The sequence below is a fragment of the Rutidosis leptorrhynchoides genome, chromosome 2, assembly GCF_046630445.1.
Source record: "Rutidosis leptorrhynchoides isolate AG116_Rl617_1_P2 chromosome 2, CSIRO_AGI_Rlap_v1, whole genome shotgun sequence".
In the NCBI taxonomy this organism is placed as follows: Eukaryota; Viridiplantae; Streptophyta; class Magnoliopsida; order Asterales; family Asteraceae; genus Rutidosis; species Rutidosis leptorrhynchoides.
Window position 1 is genome coordinate 94,790,563 of NC_092334.1, and position 18,970 is coordinate 94,809,532.

The following is an 18,970-nucleotide window of genomic DNA, read 5'->3' on the forward strand; positions in this document are numbered from 1 at the left end:
TTCATACGGCGGCATGCCAATGCTTGAATGATAGGAGTTGTTGTAAGCAAATTCGATCAATGGCAGATGATAATCCCACGATCCACCATACTCTAAAACACAAGCGCTTAACATATCCTCTAAGGTCTGAATAGTTCGTTCACTTTGACCGTCAGTCTGAGGATGATAAGCTGTACTTAGGTTGACACGAGTACCCAAATTTTCTTGTAGACTGTTCCAGAAACTAGACACAAATCGGGAATCTCTATCTGACACAATAGACAACGTGTCATAACCCGTCCTTAACCGTAAGAACGTGTTAGATAACGTATGATTTCATTGCGAGGTATTGACCTCTATATGCGACATTTTTAAAAGAAAAACTGCATATATTATACATTACAAACCATGATTCTTATTTTTGATACAAGCTTTGGACAAAATAAAGATGATTATCGTTTAGCGATAATCTTCGACTTACAAACTTTACAAATGATGATAACAACACGATTTCTAGCATATTTTACAACACAAGTTCTTGGATATGCAGTCTTATTTTTGACACAAATATGCGTACGCAAGATCCTGCTCAAATTCAACATAATGCAGCGGAAACTTCTAATTATCACCTGAGAATAAACATGTTTAAAACGTCAACATAAAGTTGGTGAGATATAGGTTTAGTGCCGGCAGCAATATATATATAGACCACAAGATTTCATATATAAACAGTTTAATAAAATATTCTAAGTGGTTGAGCACTTGGTAACCATACTTAACATTTAATCACGTCGCATATTCCCTTTATTATGAAATCTTACTACACCGTACCAAGTGTAGTCACGAAACGAAGTACTGTGCAACCGTTGAATACTGGTCGTCCAGTCCGGTTGGGGTTGTCAGGCCCGATAGATCTATCAACAGGATTCGCGTTTACAATACCGCTGTAAATAACAGTTACCAAGCTACAGGGAAGTATGCCAGTGGTACAACTCAACGTAGAATATATTTTTCAGTTACTTGTGTCCATAACGTAAAACATAAAATACATGTATTCTCATCCCGAAATATTTAGAGTTTAAAAGTGGGACTATATACTCACTTTCGTCTTGAAGATATGTAATTTCGACTTGGTCTCCGATTGATATCACGAACCTATCCATATATAGTTTATCAATATATTTCTATTTTAAACAATCGTCACATATATATACTTTTTATACTTTTAATAGTTTTAATAATTTCTTAGTCCGTAGTTAGCAGTCCGATGTTAGTAATTCAATTTTAATGGTTCATTTTTAGGTGTTTAATAAACCCCCAATGAAATAAATAAAAACCCCCATCGTATATGTATTGGTCGGGATTAATCTTGACCCATGGTACCGGTGTTGTCAAATGACGTGTTGCGTACATAAAGTACCGGTGTTGTCAAATGACGTGTTGCGTACAATCATGGGATCTTATGATTAATCTTCTCGTATTGTTTACGGGTGATCCTGAACCATATAAAATTAAATTATGAGTACATATATATAAAATATCATGTTATTTTAAAAAGATGTGATTTATTTAATTTTCTCCAATTATTTTCGTAGCCAAACTAGTCTTAGATATCCGATCTCGTTTTGGTCATAGTTTCTTCGTTACAACTCCGTTTTCTTTGATTCAACTTGCCACTTCCTTGGATCGAGTCCCTCTTTAAGACTATGAACTGTAAATACCTTAGTTTGTATTCGAAATCACAGGTCATAGGTCAAACTTTAGTGAAACTTATGAAGTTAATCATTTTCCATCATGTAAACAACCTTAAATGATTATTTTTCTAAAAATACTTATACTTTGAGTTAAATCATGAAATTTTTATGTGTTATCATATTCATAGTAAAAATCATTTTTCCAGAAAATAAACCTCCAATTCAAAGTTTAAGATGGTTTTTAATTATCCAACCCAAAACAGCCCCCGGTTGCACTCCGACGTCATAAAAACAGTTTTTAAGGTGTTCTTTGAAAAACCAAGTTATACCTTGTTAAATTAGCATATTTTTAAGTTATATTACAGGTCTTGAAGTATTTTAAAAGTTAAGTTAGAAGGATCTATTTAGTTTGCGAACAAGTTTGAAATCATTCAAACTATGTTCTAGTTTATAAACTCTTATATATATAGCTATAAATATATGAATTGAAAAAGAGTTGAAGTAGAGTTTTTACCTCAAGTTTAAAATGTAAAGTTGCTGGAAAGAAGTAGTAAAATAAAAGTTGAGAGAGTTCTTGCAAGTGTGTGTGAAAATTGGAAGTAAAATTTGGAAAATGAATGTGTAAAAATGAGTTAGAAATGGTGCTTATTTATAGGCTTGAAAATTTGGTTTTTAGTGAAAATATCTAAGATAAGTTAAAATTTATTATGTCATGAATGACATATTATTCCAATAATTGAAGATTTCTATTGGTATATACCAATAGTAAATACTTCTAGAAGCTGTGTATAGTACCCTAGATATACGTATAGGATTATTGAGGAAACGGAACGAGAATTCAAATATAACTATCTTTTGTAAATATACTTATATTGTTTTATGTATAAAAGCCCTTTAAAAATGATTAAATACATTACTTATACGATATATGTATAAACATTATAAATCATCAGTATTTATGTCAAATAACGTTACGTATGGTTATTGTTTTGAAAACTTAAGTTAGTAGTTTCAAAATATACTTATGACTTTTTGTTATTAATACAAAATGAGATATTAAAACATCCTTAGATCATGTTAAATATGTATGTATAATTATCATATATTGTATAGTTCGTGATATCATCGGTCAAACTAGACGGTCAAACGTTGTGTAAAACTCTTTTCAAAAACATAAATCTTAACAATTTGGATTGCTTATCATGTTGGTAAGGTTTAATTTATATAAATATTAATCTTATAAGTATAGAACGATCGAAAAAGTGCGGGTCATTACAGTACCTACCCGTTAAATAAATTTCGTCCCGAAATTTTAAAATTGTACCTATTTTGCGTCATCGGAAAACAAGTGTGGATATTTTTGTTTCATTTGATCCTCTCGTTCCCAAGTAAACTCGGGACCCCTTCGAGCATTCCAACGAACCTTAACGATCGGTATGTTGCTCTGCTTGAGCCGTTTAACTTCACGATCCATGATTTCGATTGGTTCTTCGATGAATTGTAGTTTCTCGTCGACATGGATTTCTTCAAGAGGAATGGTGAGGTCTTCCTTTGCAAGACACTTCTTAAGGTTTGAGACGTGAAAGGTATTATGTACTCCGGCGAGTTGTTGTGGTAACTCGAGTCGATAAGCTACCGGTCCAATGCGTTCGATAATCTTGAACGGGCCTACATATCTTGGGTTCAGTTTACCCCTTTTTCCGAAGCGTATTACACCTTTCCACGGTGACACCTTTAACATAACCATGTCACCGATCTGAAACTCTAATGGTTTCCTTCGAACATCGGCGTAGCTCTTTTGGCGACTACGGGCTGTTTTCAATCTCTCCTTGATTTGTACTATCTTCTCAGTCGTTTCGTGTATGATCTCGGGACCAGTTAATTGTCGATCTCCTACTTCATTCCAACAAATAGGAGATCTACACTTCCTTCCGTACAATGCTTCGAATGGCACAGCTTTAATGCTCGCATGATAACTATTATTATACGAGAATTCTGCTAATGGTAGATATTTATCCCATCCGTTTCCAAAATCGATCACACATGCCCTGAGCATGTCTTCAAGAGTCTGAATCGTTCTTTCACTCTGCCCGTCGGTTTGCGGATGATACGCGGTACTCATATCCAAACGAGTTCCTAGGGCCTCCTGTAGTGATTGCCAGAACTTTGATGTAAATCTACTATCACGATCGGATATAATGGAAATAGGTATTCCATGCCTTGAAACAACTTCCTTTATATACAATCGTAATAGTTTCTCCATTCTATCCGTTTCCTTTATAGGCAAGAAATGGGCAGATTTGGTAAGACGATCAACAATCACCCAAATGGTGTCGTATCCCCAGGCAGTCTTTGGTAACTTCGTGATGAAATCCATGGTAATACCATCCCATTTCCATTCTGGGATTTCTGGTTGTTGAAGTAACCCTGATGGTTTCTGGTGTTCTGCCTTGACCTTGGAACAAGTTAAACACTCCCCAACATATGTTGCAACGTCTGTCTTTAAGTTAGGCCACCAATAATGTGTCTTAAGATCTTGATACATCTTTCCAACTCCAGGATGTATCGAGTATCTTGTCTTATGTGCCTCGTTCAATATCAACTTCCTTAATCCACCCAACTTCGGTACCCAAATACGGTTTGCAAAATATCGAATTCCATCTTCCCGTATAACGAGTTGCTTCTCATACTTCTTCATTATTTCATTTCCTATATTTTCTTTAGTAAGTGCTTCTCGTTGAACTTCTTTGATTTGTGAGTTGAGATTCATGCGAATTTTTATGTTCATCGCTCGTACTCGAATTGGTTCTCGTTCCTTTCTGCTTAGAGCGTCGGCCACCACGTTCGCTTTCCCGGGATGATAACGAATTTCACAATCATAGTCGTTTATTAACTCGACCCACCTACGTTGTCTCATGTTCAGCTGTTTCTGATCAAAAATATGTTGAAGGCTTTTATGATCAGTAAACACAGTGCATTTAACCCCATACAAGTAGTGTCTCCATATCTTCAATGCAAACACGACTGCTCCCAGTTCTAGATCATGCGTCGTATAATTCCGCTCGTGAATCTTCAATTGTCGGGATGCGTATGCAATAACTTTCTTTCGTTGCATAAGAACGCAACCAAAACCTTGTCGCGAAGCGTCACAATATATTTCAAAATCATCGTTCCCTTCTGGTAACGATAAAATAGGCGCCGTAGTCAACTTCTTTTTCAGTAACTGAAATGCACTCTCCTGCTCAGAAGTCCATTCATATTTCCTCCCTTTTTGCGTTAACGCTGTCAACGGCTTAGCTATTCGGGAAAAATCTTGAATAAACCTTCTATAATAACCGGCTAAACCCAAAAATTGGCGTATCTGCATTGGTGTCTTAGGAGTCTCCCATTTTTTAATGGCTTCAATTTTTGCTGGATCAACCTGAATTCCTTTGCTACTAACAACGTGGCCAAGAAATTGCACTTCTTTCAACCAGAAAGCACATTTAGAAAATTTAGCATATAGCTGTTCTTTTCTCAACAACTCTAATATCAACCTTAAATGCTGCTCATGCTCTTGCTCACTCTTGGAATAGATAAGAATATCATCAATGAAAACGATAACAAACTTATCTAAATATGGACTACAAACTCGATTCATGAGGTCCATGAATACAGCTGGCGCATTTGTCAACCCAAACGGCATGACCAAAAATTCGTAATGACCATAACGTGTCCGAAAAGCAGTTTTCGGAATGTCCTCTTCTTTGACACGTAATTGATGATAGCCCGACCTTAAGTCAATTTTTGAGTACACACATGATCCTTGGAGTTGATCAAATAAGTCGTCAATTCTCGGTAGTGGATACCGATTCTTGATAGTTAACTTATTTAATTCACGATAATCTATACACATCCTAAAAGATCCATCTTTCTTTTTAACAAATAGAATCGGAGCTCCCCACGGTGAAGTACTTGGTCGTATGAATCCATGATCCAGTAATTCTTTTAACTGACTCTGAAGTTCTTTTAACTCGGACGGTGCAAGTCTATATGGAGCACGAGCCACTGGTGCAGCTCCTGGTACTAAATCTATTTGAAATTCTACAGATCTAAATGGAGGTAATCCCGGCAACTTTTCCGGAAAGACTTCAGGAAAATCTCTTGCCACAGGCACGTCATTGATGCTCTTCACTTTTTCCTTTGTTTCGAGTTTATTAACATGTGCTAAGATAGCATAGCACCCTTTCTTCAAGAACTTTTGAGCTTTCAAATAACTAATGAGTTTTAGCTTTGAGTTACCCTTCTCTCCATAAATCATTACTGGCGTTTTATCCTTACGAGGAATGCGAATTGCCTTCTTGGCGCACACAACTTCAGCTCCTATTTTGGACATCCAGTCCATGCCGACTATTACATCAAAACTTCCTAATTCTACGGGTATCAAGTCAATTTTAAACGTTTCTCCGGCTAAATTTATTTTACAATCACGGCAAATTTTATCGGCTTTAATTAGTTTACCATTAGCTAACTCAATCATGTACTTAGCATCGAGAGGTAATGATGAACAATTCAATTTAGCGTGAAAGTCTCTACACACGTAACTTCTATCAGCACCAGTATCAAATATAATAGATGCGGATAAGTTATTAATGGTAAACGTACCCGTAACAAGCTCCGGGTCTTCACATGCCTCTCTAGCATTAATAACAAATGCTCTCCCACGTGCAGGTCCGATATTCTTCTCTGGATTCGGGCACTGGCTCTTATAGTGACCTTGTTTTCCACACCCAAAACAAGTAATGGTAGCCAAAGCAGTTCTATTTGCATTGGTGGCAGGAGTCTTGGTACCATTTGTATTTGTAACGAGAGCCCTACAATCTTCAGCAAGATGACCCTTTCGATTACATTTGTTGCATACCACATTACAGTAACCAGAGTGATGTTTGTGGCATCGGTTGCATAAAGGATTTTGTCCTTTATAACCAAAGCTTAAACCACTACCCGTACCTTTCGTGTTTTCTTGTTTCTTAAAAGATTGTTGTTGGTTACCTCGATCATAATTTCCATTCCACTTTCTTTTGTTACCTGATACCTTCACGTCAGTATTGGATACTTTCTTATCCATGATGACCTGATCCATTAGCTCGTTTGCCATGGTTATAGCTTCATGAATTGTCTTAGGTTTCGATGCTGTAACATTTGCCTTGACCTTTTTGGGCAAACCATCTTTGTACATTTCAATCTTCCGTTCTTCGGTTGGAACCAATTCAGGACATAGCAAAACTAATTCCATGAATCGCTGATTGTAGTTGGTGATTTCAGTACCAATAACCTTCAGACTTCGTAACTCATCTTCCAACTTCCTAACCTCGTTCCTTGGACAATATTCATTGATTAACATTGTTTTGAATTCTTCCCACGGAGTATCATAAGCTACATCTCCTCCTACAGCCTTCACATAATTTTTCCACCACGTGAGTGCACTATCTTGCAAAGTGCACGATGCGTATTTGGTCATGTCCTTTTCAACACAACCACTGATTTTGAACACAGTTTCCATCTTTTCTATCCATCGGGTTAAACCGATCGGTCCTTCTGTTCCACTGAATGATGAGGGCTTGCAAGCTTGAAAAGTTTTGTAAGTGCACCCCACACGAAGATTTGGGTTAACTGCAGCACCTCTTGCAGCCTCGACCCATAACATTCTGTCGTTCACTCGCTGATTGATGAGTTCCTGGATTTCTTGTTCCGTCATTCGGTTCAATCGCGCCATATTCTTCTATAAGAATGAAAAGAAAATAATTATTCACATGAAATATTATAGATGTAGTGTATATTCACAGTACATTATAGCTTATTAATAATATGAACCAGGTATTATTATAAAAGCCTTTTCTTCTTATTAGCGTTTTATAATTATATCTAGGGTAGTACCTACCCGTTAATGTCCATACTTAATAGCTTAGTACAGAATCAATTACTACCATCTAAATAATACTTAACCATGGAAAATTATTGCATTTCACACTTCACTATTTTTACATATGCTTATCTTACATCGAACATTAAGCAAACCACACTGATAATATTATACAAAACATTATATGATCCCATGGTTTAATACGGCAGCGCATCGTTTGGTCTATTTTCTAGGACGTTTAGGTTCAGAGAATCGCTTAACGCTTATCCTGGCTGTCTGCCTATATTTTGGCTGTGGGACTGAGGAACTGGATGCCGGGATAGAATGAATAGGAATAGCGGGAATAGGGGTGGTAGTGTCTAGTGGAGTTGGTGCCACATCATCCTTATTAAACTCAGGATTTGAATTTTCTAATTCATTAGCCTTTCGTTTCTTTCCTAGTTCGAACTCTTCTTTTGTAATTTCCTGTATTTCTTCCTCGGGTTCACTTTCCTCCTCGGGTTCACTTTTCTCCTCGGGTTCACTTTCCTCCTCGGGTTCACTTTCCGGGTTCTCTATAGTAGGTTCATCCGGAATTTGTGAGTCTTCCCCAAAGATATTATTTTCGTCATCGGATAGGTTAATGACTGGAACACCATCTGAAGATTCTGGTTCGGAGTCGCTGAATGTGATAACAAGTTTTGAGCCCGACATCTATCACACAACAACTAACCCATTAGTACTACATAATATTTACATATAAATTTTAACCAACAATGATAAGCAATGGTTTATAAATCAGACCCGGTCAAAGTCCAGACTTACTAATGTATCCTAACGACTTATCAGTTAGACACACTAATGCAAACCTGGTTCGCTAAGACCACCGCTCTGATACCACATGTCATAACCCGTCCTTAACCGTAAGAACGTGTTAGATAACGTATGATTTCATTGCGAGGTATTGACCTCTATATGCGACATTTTTAAAAGAAAAACTGCATATATTATACATTACAAACCATGATTCTTATTTTTGATACAAGCTTTGGACAAAATAAAGATGATTATCGTTTAGCGATAATCTTCGACTTACAAACTTTACAAATGATGATAACAACACGATTTCTAGCATATTTTACAACACAAGTTCTTGGATATGCAGTCTTATTTTTGACACAAATATGCGTACGCAAGATCCTGCTCAAATTCAACATAATGCAGCGGAAACTTCTAATTATCACCTGAGAATAAACATGTTTAAAACTTCAACATAAAGTTGGTGAGATATAGGTTTAGTGCCGGCAGCAATATATATATAGACCACAAGATTTCATATATAAACAGTTTAATAAAATATTCTAAGTGGTTGAGCACTTGGTAACCATACTTAACATTTAATCACGTCGCATATTCCCTTTATTATGAAATCTTACTACACCGTACCAAGTGTAGTCACGAAACGAAGTACTGTGCAACCGTTGAATACTGGTCGTCCAGTCCGGTTGGGGTTGTCAGGCCCGATAGATCTATCAACAGGATTCGCGTTTACAATACCGCTGTAAATAACAGTTACCAAGCTACAGGGAAGTATGCCAGTGGTACAACTCAACATAGAATATATTTTTCAGTTACTTGTGTCCATAACGTAAAACATAAAATACATGTATTCTCATCCCGAAATATTTAGAGTTTAAAAGTGGGACTATATACTCACTTTCGTCTTGAAGATATGTAATTTCGACTTGGTCTCCGATTGATATCACGAACCTATCCATATATAGTTTATCAATATATTTCTATTTTAAACAATCGTCACATATATATACTTTTTATACTTTTAATAGTTTTAATAATTTCTTAGTCCGTAGTTAGCAGTCCGATGTTAGTAATTCAATTTTAATGGTTCATTTTTAGGTGTTTAATAAACCCCCAATGAAATAAATAAAAACCCCCATCGTATATGTATTGGTCGAGATTAATCTTGACCCATGGTACCGGTGTTGTCAAATGACGTGTTGCGTACATAAAGTACCAGTGTTGTCAAATGACGTGTTGCGTACAATCATGGGATCTTATGATTAATCTTCTCGTATTGTTTACGGGTGATCCTGAACCATATAAAATTAAATTATGAGTACATATATATAAAATATCATGTTATTTTAAAAAGATGTGATTTATTTAATTTTCTCCAATTATTTTCGTAGCCAAACTAGTCTTAGATATCCGATCTCGTTTTGGTCATAGTTTCTTCGTTACAACTTCGTTTTCTTTGATTCAACTTGCCACTTCCTTGGATCGAGTCCCTCTTTAAGACTATGAACTGTAAATACCTTAGTTTGTATTCGAAATCACAGGTCATAGGTCAAACTTTAGTGAAACTTATGAAGTTAATCATTTTCCATCATGTAAACAACCTTAAATGATTATTTTTCTAAAAATACTTATACTTTGAGTTAAATCATGAAATTTTTATGTGTTATCATATTCATAGTAAAAATCATTTTTCCAGAAAATAAACCTCCAATTCAAAGTTTAAGATGGTTTTTAATTATCCAACCCAAAACAGCCCCCGGTTGCACTCCGACGTCATAAAAACAGTTTTTAAGGTGTTCTTTGAAAAACCAAGTTATACCTTGTTAAATTAGCATATTTTTAAGTTATATTACAGGTCTTGAAGTATTTTAAAAGTTAAGTTAGAAGGATCTATTTAGTTTGCGAACAAGTTTGAAATCATTCAAACTATGTTCTAGTTTATAAACTCTTATATATATAGCTATAAATATATGAATTGAAAAAGAGTTGAAGTAGAGTTTTTACCTCAAGTTTAAAATGTAAAGTTGCTGGAAAGAAGTAGTAAAATAAAAGTTGAGAGAGTTCTTGCAAGTGTGTGTGAAAATTGGAAGTAAAATTTGGAAAATGAATGTGTAAAAATGAGTTAGAAATGGTGCTTATTTATAGGCTTGAAAATTTGGTTTTTAGTGAAAATATCTAAGATAAGTTAAAATTTATTATGTCATGAATGACATATTATTCCAATAATTGAAGATTTCTATTGGTATATACCAATAGTAAATACTTCTAGAAGCTGTGTATAGTACCCTAGATATACGTATAGGATTATTGAGGAAACGGAACGAGAATTCAAATATAACTATCTTTTGTAAATATACTTATATTGTTTTATGTATAAAAGCCCTTTAAAAATGATTAAATACATTACTTATACGATATATGTATAAACATTATAAATCATCAGTATTTATGTCAAATAACGTTACGTATAGTTATTGTTTTGAAAACTTAAGTTAGTAGTTTCAAAATATACTTATGACTTTTTGTTATTAATACAAAATGAGATATTAAAACATCCTTAGATCATGTTAAATATGTATGTATAATTATCATATATTGTATAGTTCGTGATATCATCGGTCAAACTAGACGGTCAAACGTTGTGTAAAACTCTTTTCAAAAACATAAATCTTAACAATTTGGATTGCTTATCATGTTGGTAAGGTTTAATTTATATAAATATTAATCTTATAAGTATAGAACGATCGAAAAAGTGCGGGTCATTACAGTACCTACCCGTTAAATAAATTTCGTCCCGAAATTTTAAAATTGTACCTATTTTGCGTCATCGGAAAACAAGTGTGGATATTTTTGTTTCATTTGATCCTCTCGTTCCCAAGTAAACTCGGGACCCCTTCGAGCATTCCAACGAACCTTAACGATCGGTATGTTGCTCTGCTTGAGCCGTTTAACTTCACGATCCATGATTTCGATTGGTTCTTCGATGAATTGTAGTTTCTCGTCGACATGGATTTCTTCAAGAGGAATGGTGAGGTCTTCCTTTGCAAGACACTTCTTAAGGTTTGAGACGTGAAAGGTATTATGTACTCCGGCGAGTTGTTGTGGTAACTCGAGTCGATAAGCTACCGGTCCAATGCGTTCGATAATCTTGAACGGGCCTACATATCTTGGGTTCAGTTTACCCCTTTTTCCGAAGCGTATTACACCTTTCCACGGTGACACCTTTAACATAACCATGTCACCGATCTGAAACTCTAATGGTTTCCTTCGAACATCGGCGTAGCTCTTTTGGCGACTACGGGCTGTTTTCAATCTCTCCTTGATTTGTACTATCTTCTCAGTCGTTTCGTGTATGATCTCGGGACCAGTTAATTGTCGATCTCCTACTTCATTCCAACAAATAGGAGATCTACACTTCCTTCCGTACAATGCTTCGAATGGCGCAGCTTTAATGCTCGCATGATAACTATTATTATACGAGAATTCTGCTAATGGTAGATATTTATCCCATCCGTTTCCAAAATCGATCACACATGCCCTGAGCATGTCTTCAAGAGTCTGAATCGTTCTTTCACTCTGCCCGTCGGTTTGCGGATGATACGCGGTACTCATATCCAAACGAGTTCCTAGGGCCTCCTGTAGTGATTGCCAGAACTTTGATGTAAATCTACTATCACGATCGGATATAATGGAAATAGGTATTCCATGCCTTGAAACAACTTCCTTTATATACAATCGTAATAGTTTCTCCATTCTATCCGTTTCCTTTATAGGCAAGAAATGGGCAGATTTGGTAAGACGATCAACAATCACCCAAATGGTGTCGTATCCCCAGGCAGTCTTTGGTAACTTCGTGATGAAATCCATGGTAATACCATCCCATTTCCATTCTGGGATTTCTGGTTGTTGAAGTAACCCTGATGGTTTCTGGTGTTCTGCCTTGACCTTGGAACAAGTTAAACACTCCCCAACATATGTTGCAACGTCTGTCTTTAAGTTAGGCCACCAATAATGTGTCTTAAGATCTTGATACATCTTTCCAACTCCAGGATGTATCGAGTATCTTGTCTTATGTGCCTCGTTCAATATCAACTTCCTTAATCCACCCAACTTCGGTACCCAAATACGGTTTGCAAAATATCGAATTCCATCTTCCCGTATAACGAGTTGCTTCTCATACTTCTTCATTATTTCATTTCCTATATTTTCTTTAGTAAGTGCTTCTCGTTGAACTTCTTTGATTTGTGAGTTGAGATTCATGCGAATTTTTATGTTCATCGCTCGTACTCGAATTGGTTCTCGTTCCTTTCTGCTTAGAGCGTCGGCCACCACGTTCGCTTTCCCGGGATGATAACGAATTTCACAATCATAGTCGTTTATTAACTCGACCCACCTACGTTGTCTCATGTTCAGCTGTTTCTGATCAAAAATATGTTGAAGGCTTTTATGATCAGTAAACACAGTGCATTTAACCCCATACAAGTAGTGTCTCCATATCTTCAATGCAAACACGACTGCTCCCAGTTCTAGATCATGCGTCGTATAATTCCGCTCGTGAATCTTCAATTGTCGGGATGCGTATGCAATAACTTTCTTTCGTTGCATAAGAACGCAACCAAAACCTTGTCGCGAAGCGTCACAATATATTTCAAAATCATCGTTCCCTTCTGGTAACGATAAAATAGGCGCCGTAGTCAACTTCTTTTTCAGTAACTGAAATGCACTCTCCTGCTCAGAAGTCCATTCATATTTCCTCCCTTTTTGCGTTAACGCTGTCAACGGCTTAGCTATTCGGGAAAAATCTTGAATAAACCTTCTATAATAACCGGCTAAACCCAAAAATTGGCGTATCTGCATTGGTGTCTTAGGAGTCTCCCATTTTTTAATGGCTTCAATTTTTGCTGGATCAACCTGAATTCCTTTGCTACTAACAACGTGGCCAAGAAATTGCACTTCTTTCAACCAGAAAGCACATTTAGAAAATTTAGCATATAGCTGTTCTTTTCTCAACAACTCTAATATCAACCTTAAATGCTGCTCATGCTCTTGCTCACTCTTGGAATAGATAAGAATATCATCAATGAAAACGATAACAAACTTATCTAAATATGGACTACAAACTCGATTCATGAGGTCCATGAATACAGCTGGCGCATTTGTCAACCCAAACGGCATGACCAAAAATTCGTAATGACCATAACGTGTCCGAAAAGCAGTTTTCGGAATGTCCTCTTCTTTGACACGTAATTGATGATAGCCCGACCTTAAGTCAATTTTTGAGTACACACATGATCCTTGGAGTTGATCAAATAAGTCGTCAATTCTCGGTAGTGGATACCGATTCTTGATAGTTAACTTATTTAATTCACGATAATCTATACACATCCTAAAAGATCCATCTTTCTTTTTAACAAATAGAATCGGAGCTCCCCACGGTGAAGTACTTGGTCGTATGAATCCATGATCCAGTAATTCTTTTAACTGACTCTGAAGTTCTTTTAACTCGGACGGTGCAAGTCTATATGGAGCACGAGCCACTGGTGCAGCTCCTGGTACTAAATCTATTTGAAATTCTACAGATCTAAATGGAGGTAATCCCGGCAACTTTTCCGGAAAGACTTCAGGAAAATCTCTTGCCACAGGCACGTCATTGATGCTCTTCACTTTTTCCTTTGTTTCGAGTTTATTAACATGTGCTAAGATAGCATAGCACCCTTTCTTCAAGCACTTTTGAGCTTTCAAATAACTAATGAGTTTTAGCTTTGAGTTACCCTTCTCTCCATAAATCATTACTGGCGTTTTATCCTTACGAGGAATGCGAATTGCCTTCTTGGCGCACACAACTTCAGCTCCTATTTTGGACATCCAGTCCATGCCGACTATTACATCAAAACTTCCTAATTCTACGGGTATCAAGTCAATTTTAAACGTTTCTCCGGCTAAATTTATTTTACAATCACGGCAAATTTTATCGGCTTTAATTAGTTTACCATTAGCTAACTCAATCATGTACTTAGCATCGAGAGGTAATGATGAACAATTCAATTTAGCGTGAAAGTCTCTACACACGTAACTTCTATCAGCACCAGTATCAAATATAATAGATGCGGATAAGTTATTAATGGTAAACGTACCCGTAACAAGCTCCGGGTCTTCACATGCCTCTCTAGCATTAATAACAAATGCTCTCCCACGTGCAGGTCCGATATTCTTCTCTGGATTCGGGCACTGGCTCTTATAGTGACCTTGTTTTCCACACCCAAAACAAGTAATGGTAGCCAAAGCAGTTCTATTTGCATTGGTGGCAGGAGTCTTGGTACCATTTGTATTTGTAACGAGAGCCCTACAATCTTCAGCAAGATGACCCTTTCGATTACATTTGTTGCATACCACATTACAGTAACCAGAGTGATGTTTGTGGCATCGGTTGCATAAAGGATTTTGTCCTTTATAACCAAAGCTTAAACCACTACCCGTACCTTGCGTGTTTTCTTGTTTCTTAAAAGATTGTTGTTGGTTACCTCGATCATAATTTCCATTCCACTTTCTTTTGTTACCTGATACCTTCACATCAGTATTGGATACTTTCTTATCCATGATGACCTGATCCATTAGCTCGTTTGCCATGGTTATAGCTTCATGAATTGTCTTAGGTTTCGATGCTGTAACATTTGCCTTGACCTTTTTGGGCAAACCATCTTTGTACATTTCAATCTTCCGTTCTTCGGTTGGAACCAATTCAGGACATAGCAAAACTAATTCCATGAATCGCTGATTGTAGTTGGTGATTTCAGTACCAATAACCTTCAGACTTCGTAACTCATCTTCCAACTTCCTAACCTCGTTCCTTGGACAATATTCATTGATTAACATTGTTTTGAATTCTTCCCACGGAGTATCATAAGCTACATCTCCTCCTACAGCCTTCACATAATTTTTCCACCACGTGAGTGCACTATCTTGCAAAGTGCACGATGCGTATTTGGTCATGTCCTTTTCAACACAACCACTGATTTTGAACACAGTTTCCATCTTTTCTATCCATCGGGTTAAACCGATCGGTCCTTCTGTTCCACTGAATGATGAGGGCTTGCAAGCTTGAAAAGTTTTGTAAGTGCACCCCACACGAAGATTTGGGTTAACTGCAGCACCTCTTGCAGCCTCGACCCATAACATTCTGTCGTTCACTCGCTGATTGATGAGTTCCTGGATTTCTTGTTCCGTCATTCGGTTCAATCGCGCCATATTCTTCTATAAGAATGAAAAGAAAATAATTATTCACATGAAATATTATAGATGTAGTGTATATTCACAGTACATTATAGCTTATTAATAATATGAACCAGGTATTATTATAAAAGCCTTTTCTTCTTATTAGCGTTTTATAATTATATCTAGGGTAGTACCTACCCGTTAATGTCCATACTTAATAGCTTAGTACAGAATCAATTACTACCATCTAAATAATACTTAACCATGGAAAATTATTGCATTTCACACTTCACTATTTTTACATATGCTTATCTTACATCGAACATTAAGCAAACCACACTGATAATATTATACAAAACATTATATGATCCCATGGTTTAATACGGCAGCGCATCGTTTGGTCTATTTTCTAGGACGTTTAGGTTCAGAGAATCGCTTAACGCTTATCCTGGCTGTCTGCCTATATTTTGGCTGTGGGACTGAGGAACTGGATGCCGGGATAGAATGAATAGGAATAGCGGGAATAGGGGTGGTAGTGTCTAGTGGAGTTGGTGCCACATCATCCTTATTAAACTCAGGATTTGAATTTTCTAATGTCAGATTCAGCAACACGAACCTGGTGATATCCCGAACGTAGATCTATTTTCGAAAAGACCGAAGCTCCTTGAAGCTGATCGAATAAGTCATCTATCCTAGGAAGCGGATACTTATTCTTCACTGTTCTTTTATTTAATTCACGATAATCTATACACATTCGAAGCGTACCATCTTTCTTTTTCACGAATAACACTGGTGCACCCCACGGCGAAGAACTCGGACGAATGAACCCGCGGTCCAACAATTCTTGAATTTGAGACATCATTTCACGAATTTCTGAAGGAGCTAATCTATACTGAGCTTTAGCAACTGGCGTAGCCCCTGGCATTAACTCGATCTTATATTCAACTTCTCTGATCGGCGGTAAGCCTGGCAATTCATCTGGGAACACTTCTGGATATTCAGACACCACAGGAATATCGGACACTACTTTCTTTTCCTTCTTTACATCGATCACATAAGCTAAGAAAGAATCACATCCCTTGGACAAAGATTTTTGAGCTTTCATCATCGACAACAATGGACAACGGAACCCACCACGATCACCACGAGCCACTACCCGTTTTCCACCATCCACCGGAAAAGAAATAACTTTCCTATCGCACTTAATACTGGCCTTGTGGTCACTAAGCCAATTCATGCCTAGTACTACATCAAAGCTTGGTATAGGCATCACTAAACAAGTCACAGGGAAAAGACTACCCTCTATGTCAATAGTAATTCCAGACACAAACTTTGTGACTGGAACTGTCCTACCATCACCCACCTCGACACTTAAAGGTTCATTTATTACACTAACGGGCACATTTAACTTAGCACAAAATGTAGTTGACACAAACGAGCAATTTGCTCCACAGTCAAATAGTACACGAGCCGGCACAGAATTTACTAAGAACATACCGGTGATTGCATCATCTGTAGCTGTGGCAGCGTCTACTGACATCTGAAAGGCTCTAGCTTCAGGTTGTGGAGGATTCTTGCGCTTCTGCCCCACAAAGGAAGCAGATGATCCCCCAGCTGACACAGCACGTACCCCTGACCCGGACCCCACCCCGGAATAACTCTTTCTTACAGCTGGACACTCTGCAGATCTGTGACCCTCTTTTTGACAATTCCAACACACATTATTCTTAAATGAACAATCTTGAGGCTCATGTCCCACTGTACCACAATGCAAACAACGTTTCGTCAAGGTTGTACACTGCCCACTATGCGAAGACTTACACATCCTACACCATGTCTTCTGACTGCTTGACATTGATCCACCCTGGCTAGATTGCCCTTTTGGCTTAAACCGACTTGATTTCTTTGATTGCTGGCTAGACTGACTTGCCGCTGGTTTCACTTGCGACACACTTTCAGTTTTCACACTTTTGGCCGACTTAATGTCACTTTCAGTTACCTTTGCTAACATATGCGCTTGTGACAAAGTAGTAGCAAGTCTTGCAATCGTGCGATACTCAGGTCGCAAAATTTCTACAAACCTTTGCACTCTGGACTGTTCGTCAGGTATCTACTGATGCACAAACCTTAACTTGTCCATAAACTGCTCAAACGCTTCATCGACTGTCATTTCTTCAGTCATCGTCATTTGCATGAACTCTTGCTTCAATCGATTGATATCAAATGCGGTGCAGTACTGCTCCTGGACCTTTGCAGAAAATTGTTCCCACGTGACCTGATTGAGTTGCTCTTCGGTCAACGGAGCAGTAATTGTATCCCACCAAACCATAGCTCGATTCTTTAACAGTCGGCTGGCATAAGTTACCCGCAATTCTGGTTCACATTGACAGGCTTTCAACGCCCGTTCAACTTCCCTTAGCCAATTCATTGTCACAATCGGATCGCGATGACCCGAATACTCAGAGGTCTTGCAGTCCATAAACTGTTTGAACGTACACTTTTTCTTCTCCTTTACCACTTGCTGAAACATAGGAGTTTGAAATGGATTCGTTGTCGCATACTGATATTGAAGAGGGTACTGGTATTGTTGAGAAGATTGATATGGCACTTGAGGTATAATTTGAGGTTGAGACTGGAATGGTTGAGAAGCACTACCCGATGGGTCAGATGTATACTGAGTACCAGTAAACCCTGGAGGTATCGGTGGATCACTTGCTTCAGACACCACAGTTGAATGCCTAATATGGGCTTCCAATTCCTTTACCTTTTCTCGAGTTTCCTGTAGATGGCTTTCTAACTGTAAAACATACTCATCTGGATCACGTTCCGGACTATGCTCTACTGACGGCGCTCTAAATATTCCGGGTCCGGGAGTCAAAGGGGCATCGTTATTTCTGGTCTGATTAGCCATACCTGTCTGCAAACACATCATCTCACAAAAGCTTAGTTGATAACCCGTTAGCACCTATCACTAAGCACAATCACCTAGGCACATATCCCTACATTCACCTATTCCCCACTCGGATGTTTGACACAACACATTCATAAGTTTGGGAGTAGGTCACGTACACAGTGCACATACTGCCAAACCTACGCTCTGATACCAAATTGTAACACCGTACTTTTTACATACACATTTTTTTTTTTTAAAAGACACTCACAGCGGAAGACTTCATAATTTACACATCGTATCTTACTACATGGTAATATGATTAAACGATTCACTGGTGTTACGTTATTAATACAGACCGTTTCAAATATATATTATTTATTACAAAACATCAGAGTTATACACTGTGTCAAACATCTTGATTTGCCTTGCAAAACCCACCTAAAGCTGCTAATACACACCTGCAGGGCAAAACACTGTGGGGGAATTAGCATA

The 18,970-nt window shown here is 37.5% G+C and overlaps 1 protein-coding gene across 1 annotated transcript; it reads right to left on the reverse strand.

Annotated features, from left to right (window-relative positions):
- Positions 1-11,187: 11,187 nt before the first annotated feature.
- LOC139888092 (uncharacterized) lies at positions 11,188-18,496 on the reverse strand. Its single transcript, XM_071871126.1, has 5 exons — positions 17,712-18,496; positions 16,453-17,624; positions 13,428-14,312; positions 12,685-13,373; positions 11,188-12,519 (listed from the first exon to the last, which is right to left on the reverse strand). The coding sequence occupies exons 1-5, from the start codon at positions 18,494-18,496 to the stop codon at positions 11,188-11,190; spliced, it is 4,863 nt and encodes a 1,620-aa protein (XP_071727227.1).
- Positions 18,497-18,970: the final 474 nt, after the last annotated feature.

What these genes read in the sequence shown, in the direction of transcription:
- LOC139888092 (XM_071871126.1), bottom strand. Translation starts at nt 18,496, where the DNA reads ATGGCTAATCAGACCAGAAATAACGATGCCCCTTTGACTCCCGGACCC. An exon ending in TATTCTTATCTATTCCAAGA is followed by an intron (nt 13,374 to 13,427) that starts GTGAGCAAGAGC and finishes TGTTGAGAAAAG; the next exon opens with AACAGCTATATGCTAAATTT. An exon ending in TGGTGGCCGACGCTCTAAGC is followed by an intron (nt 12,520 to 12,684) that starts AGAAAGGAACGA and finishes CGGGAAGATGGA; the next exon opens with ATTCGATATTTTGCAAACCG.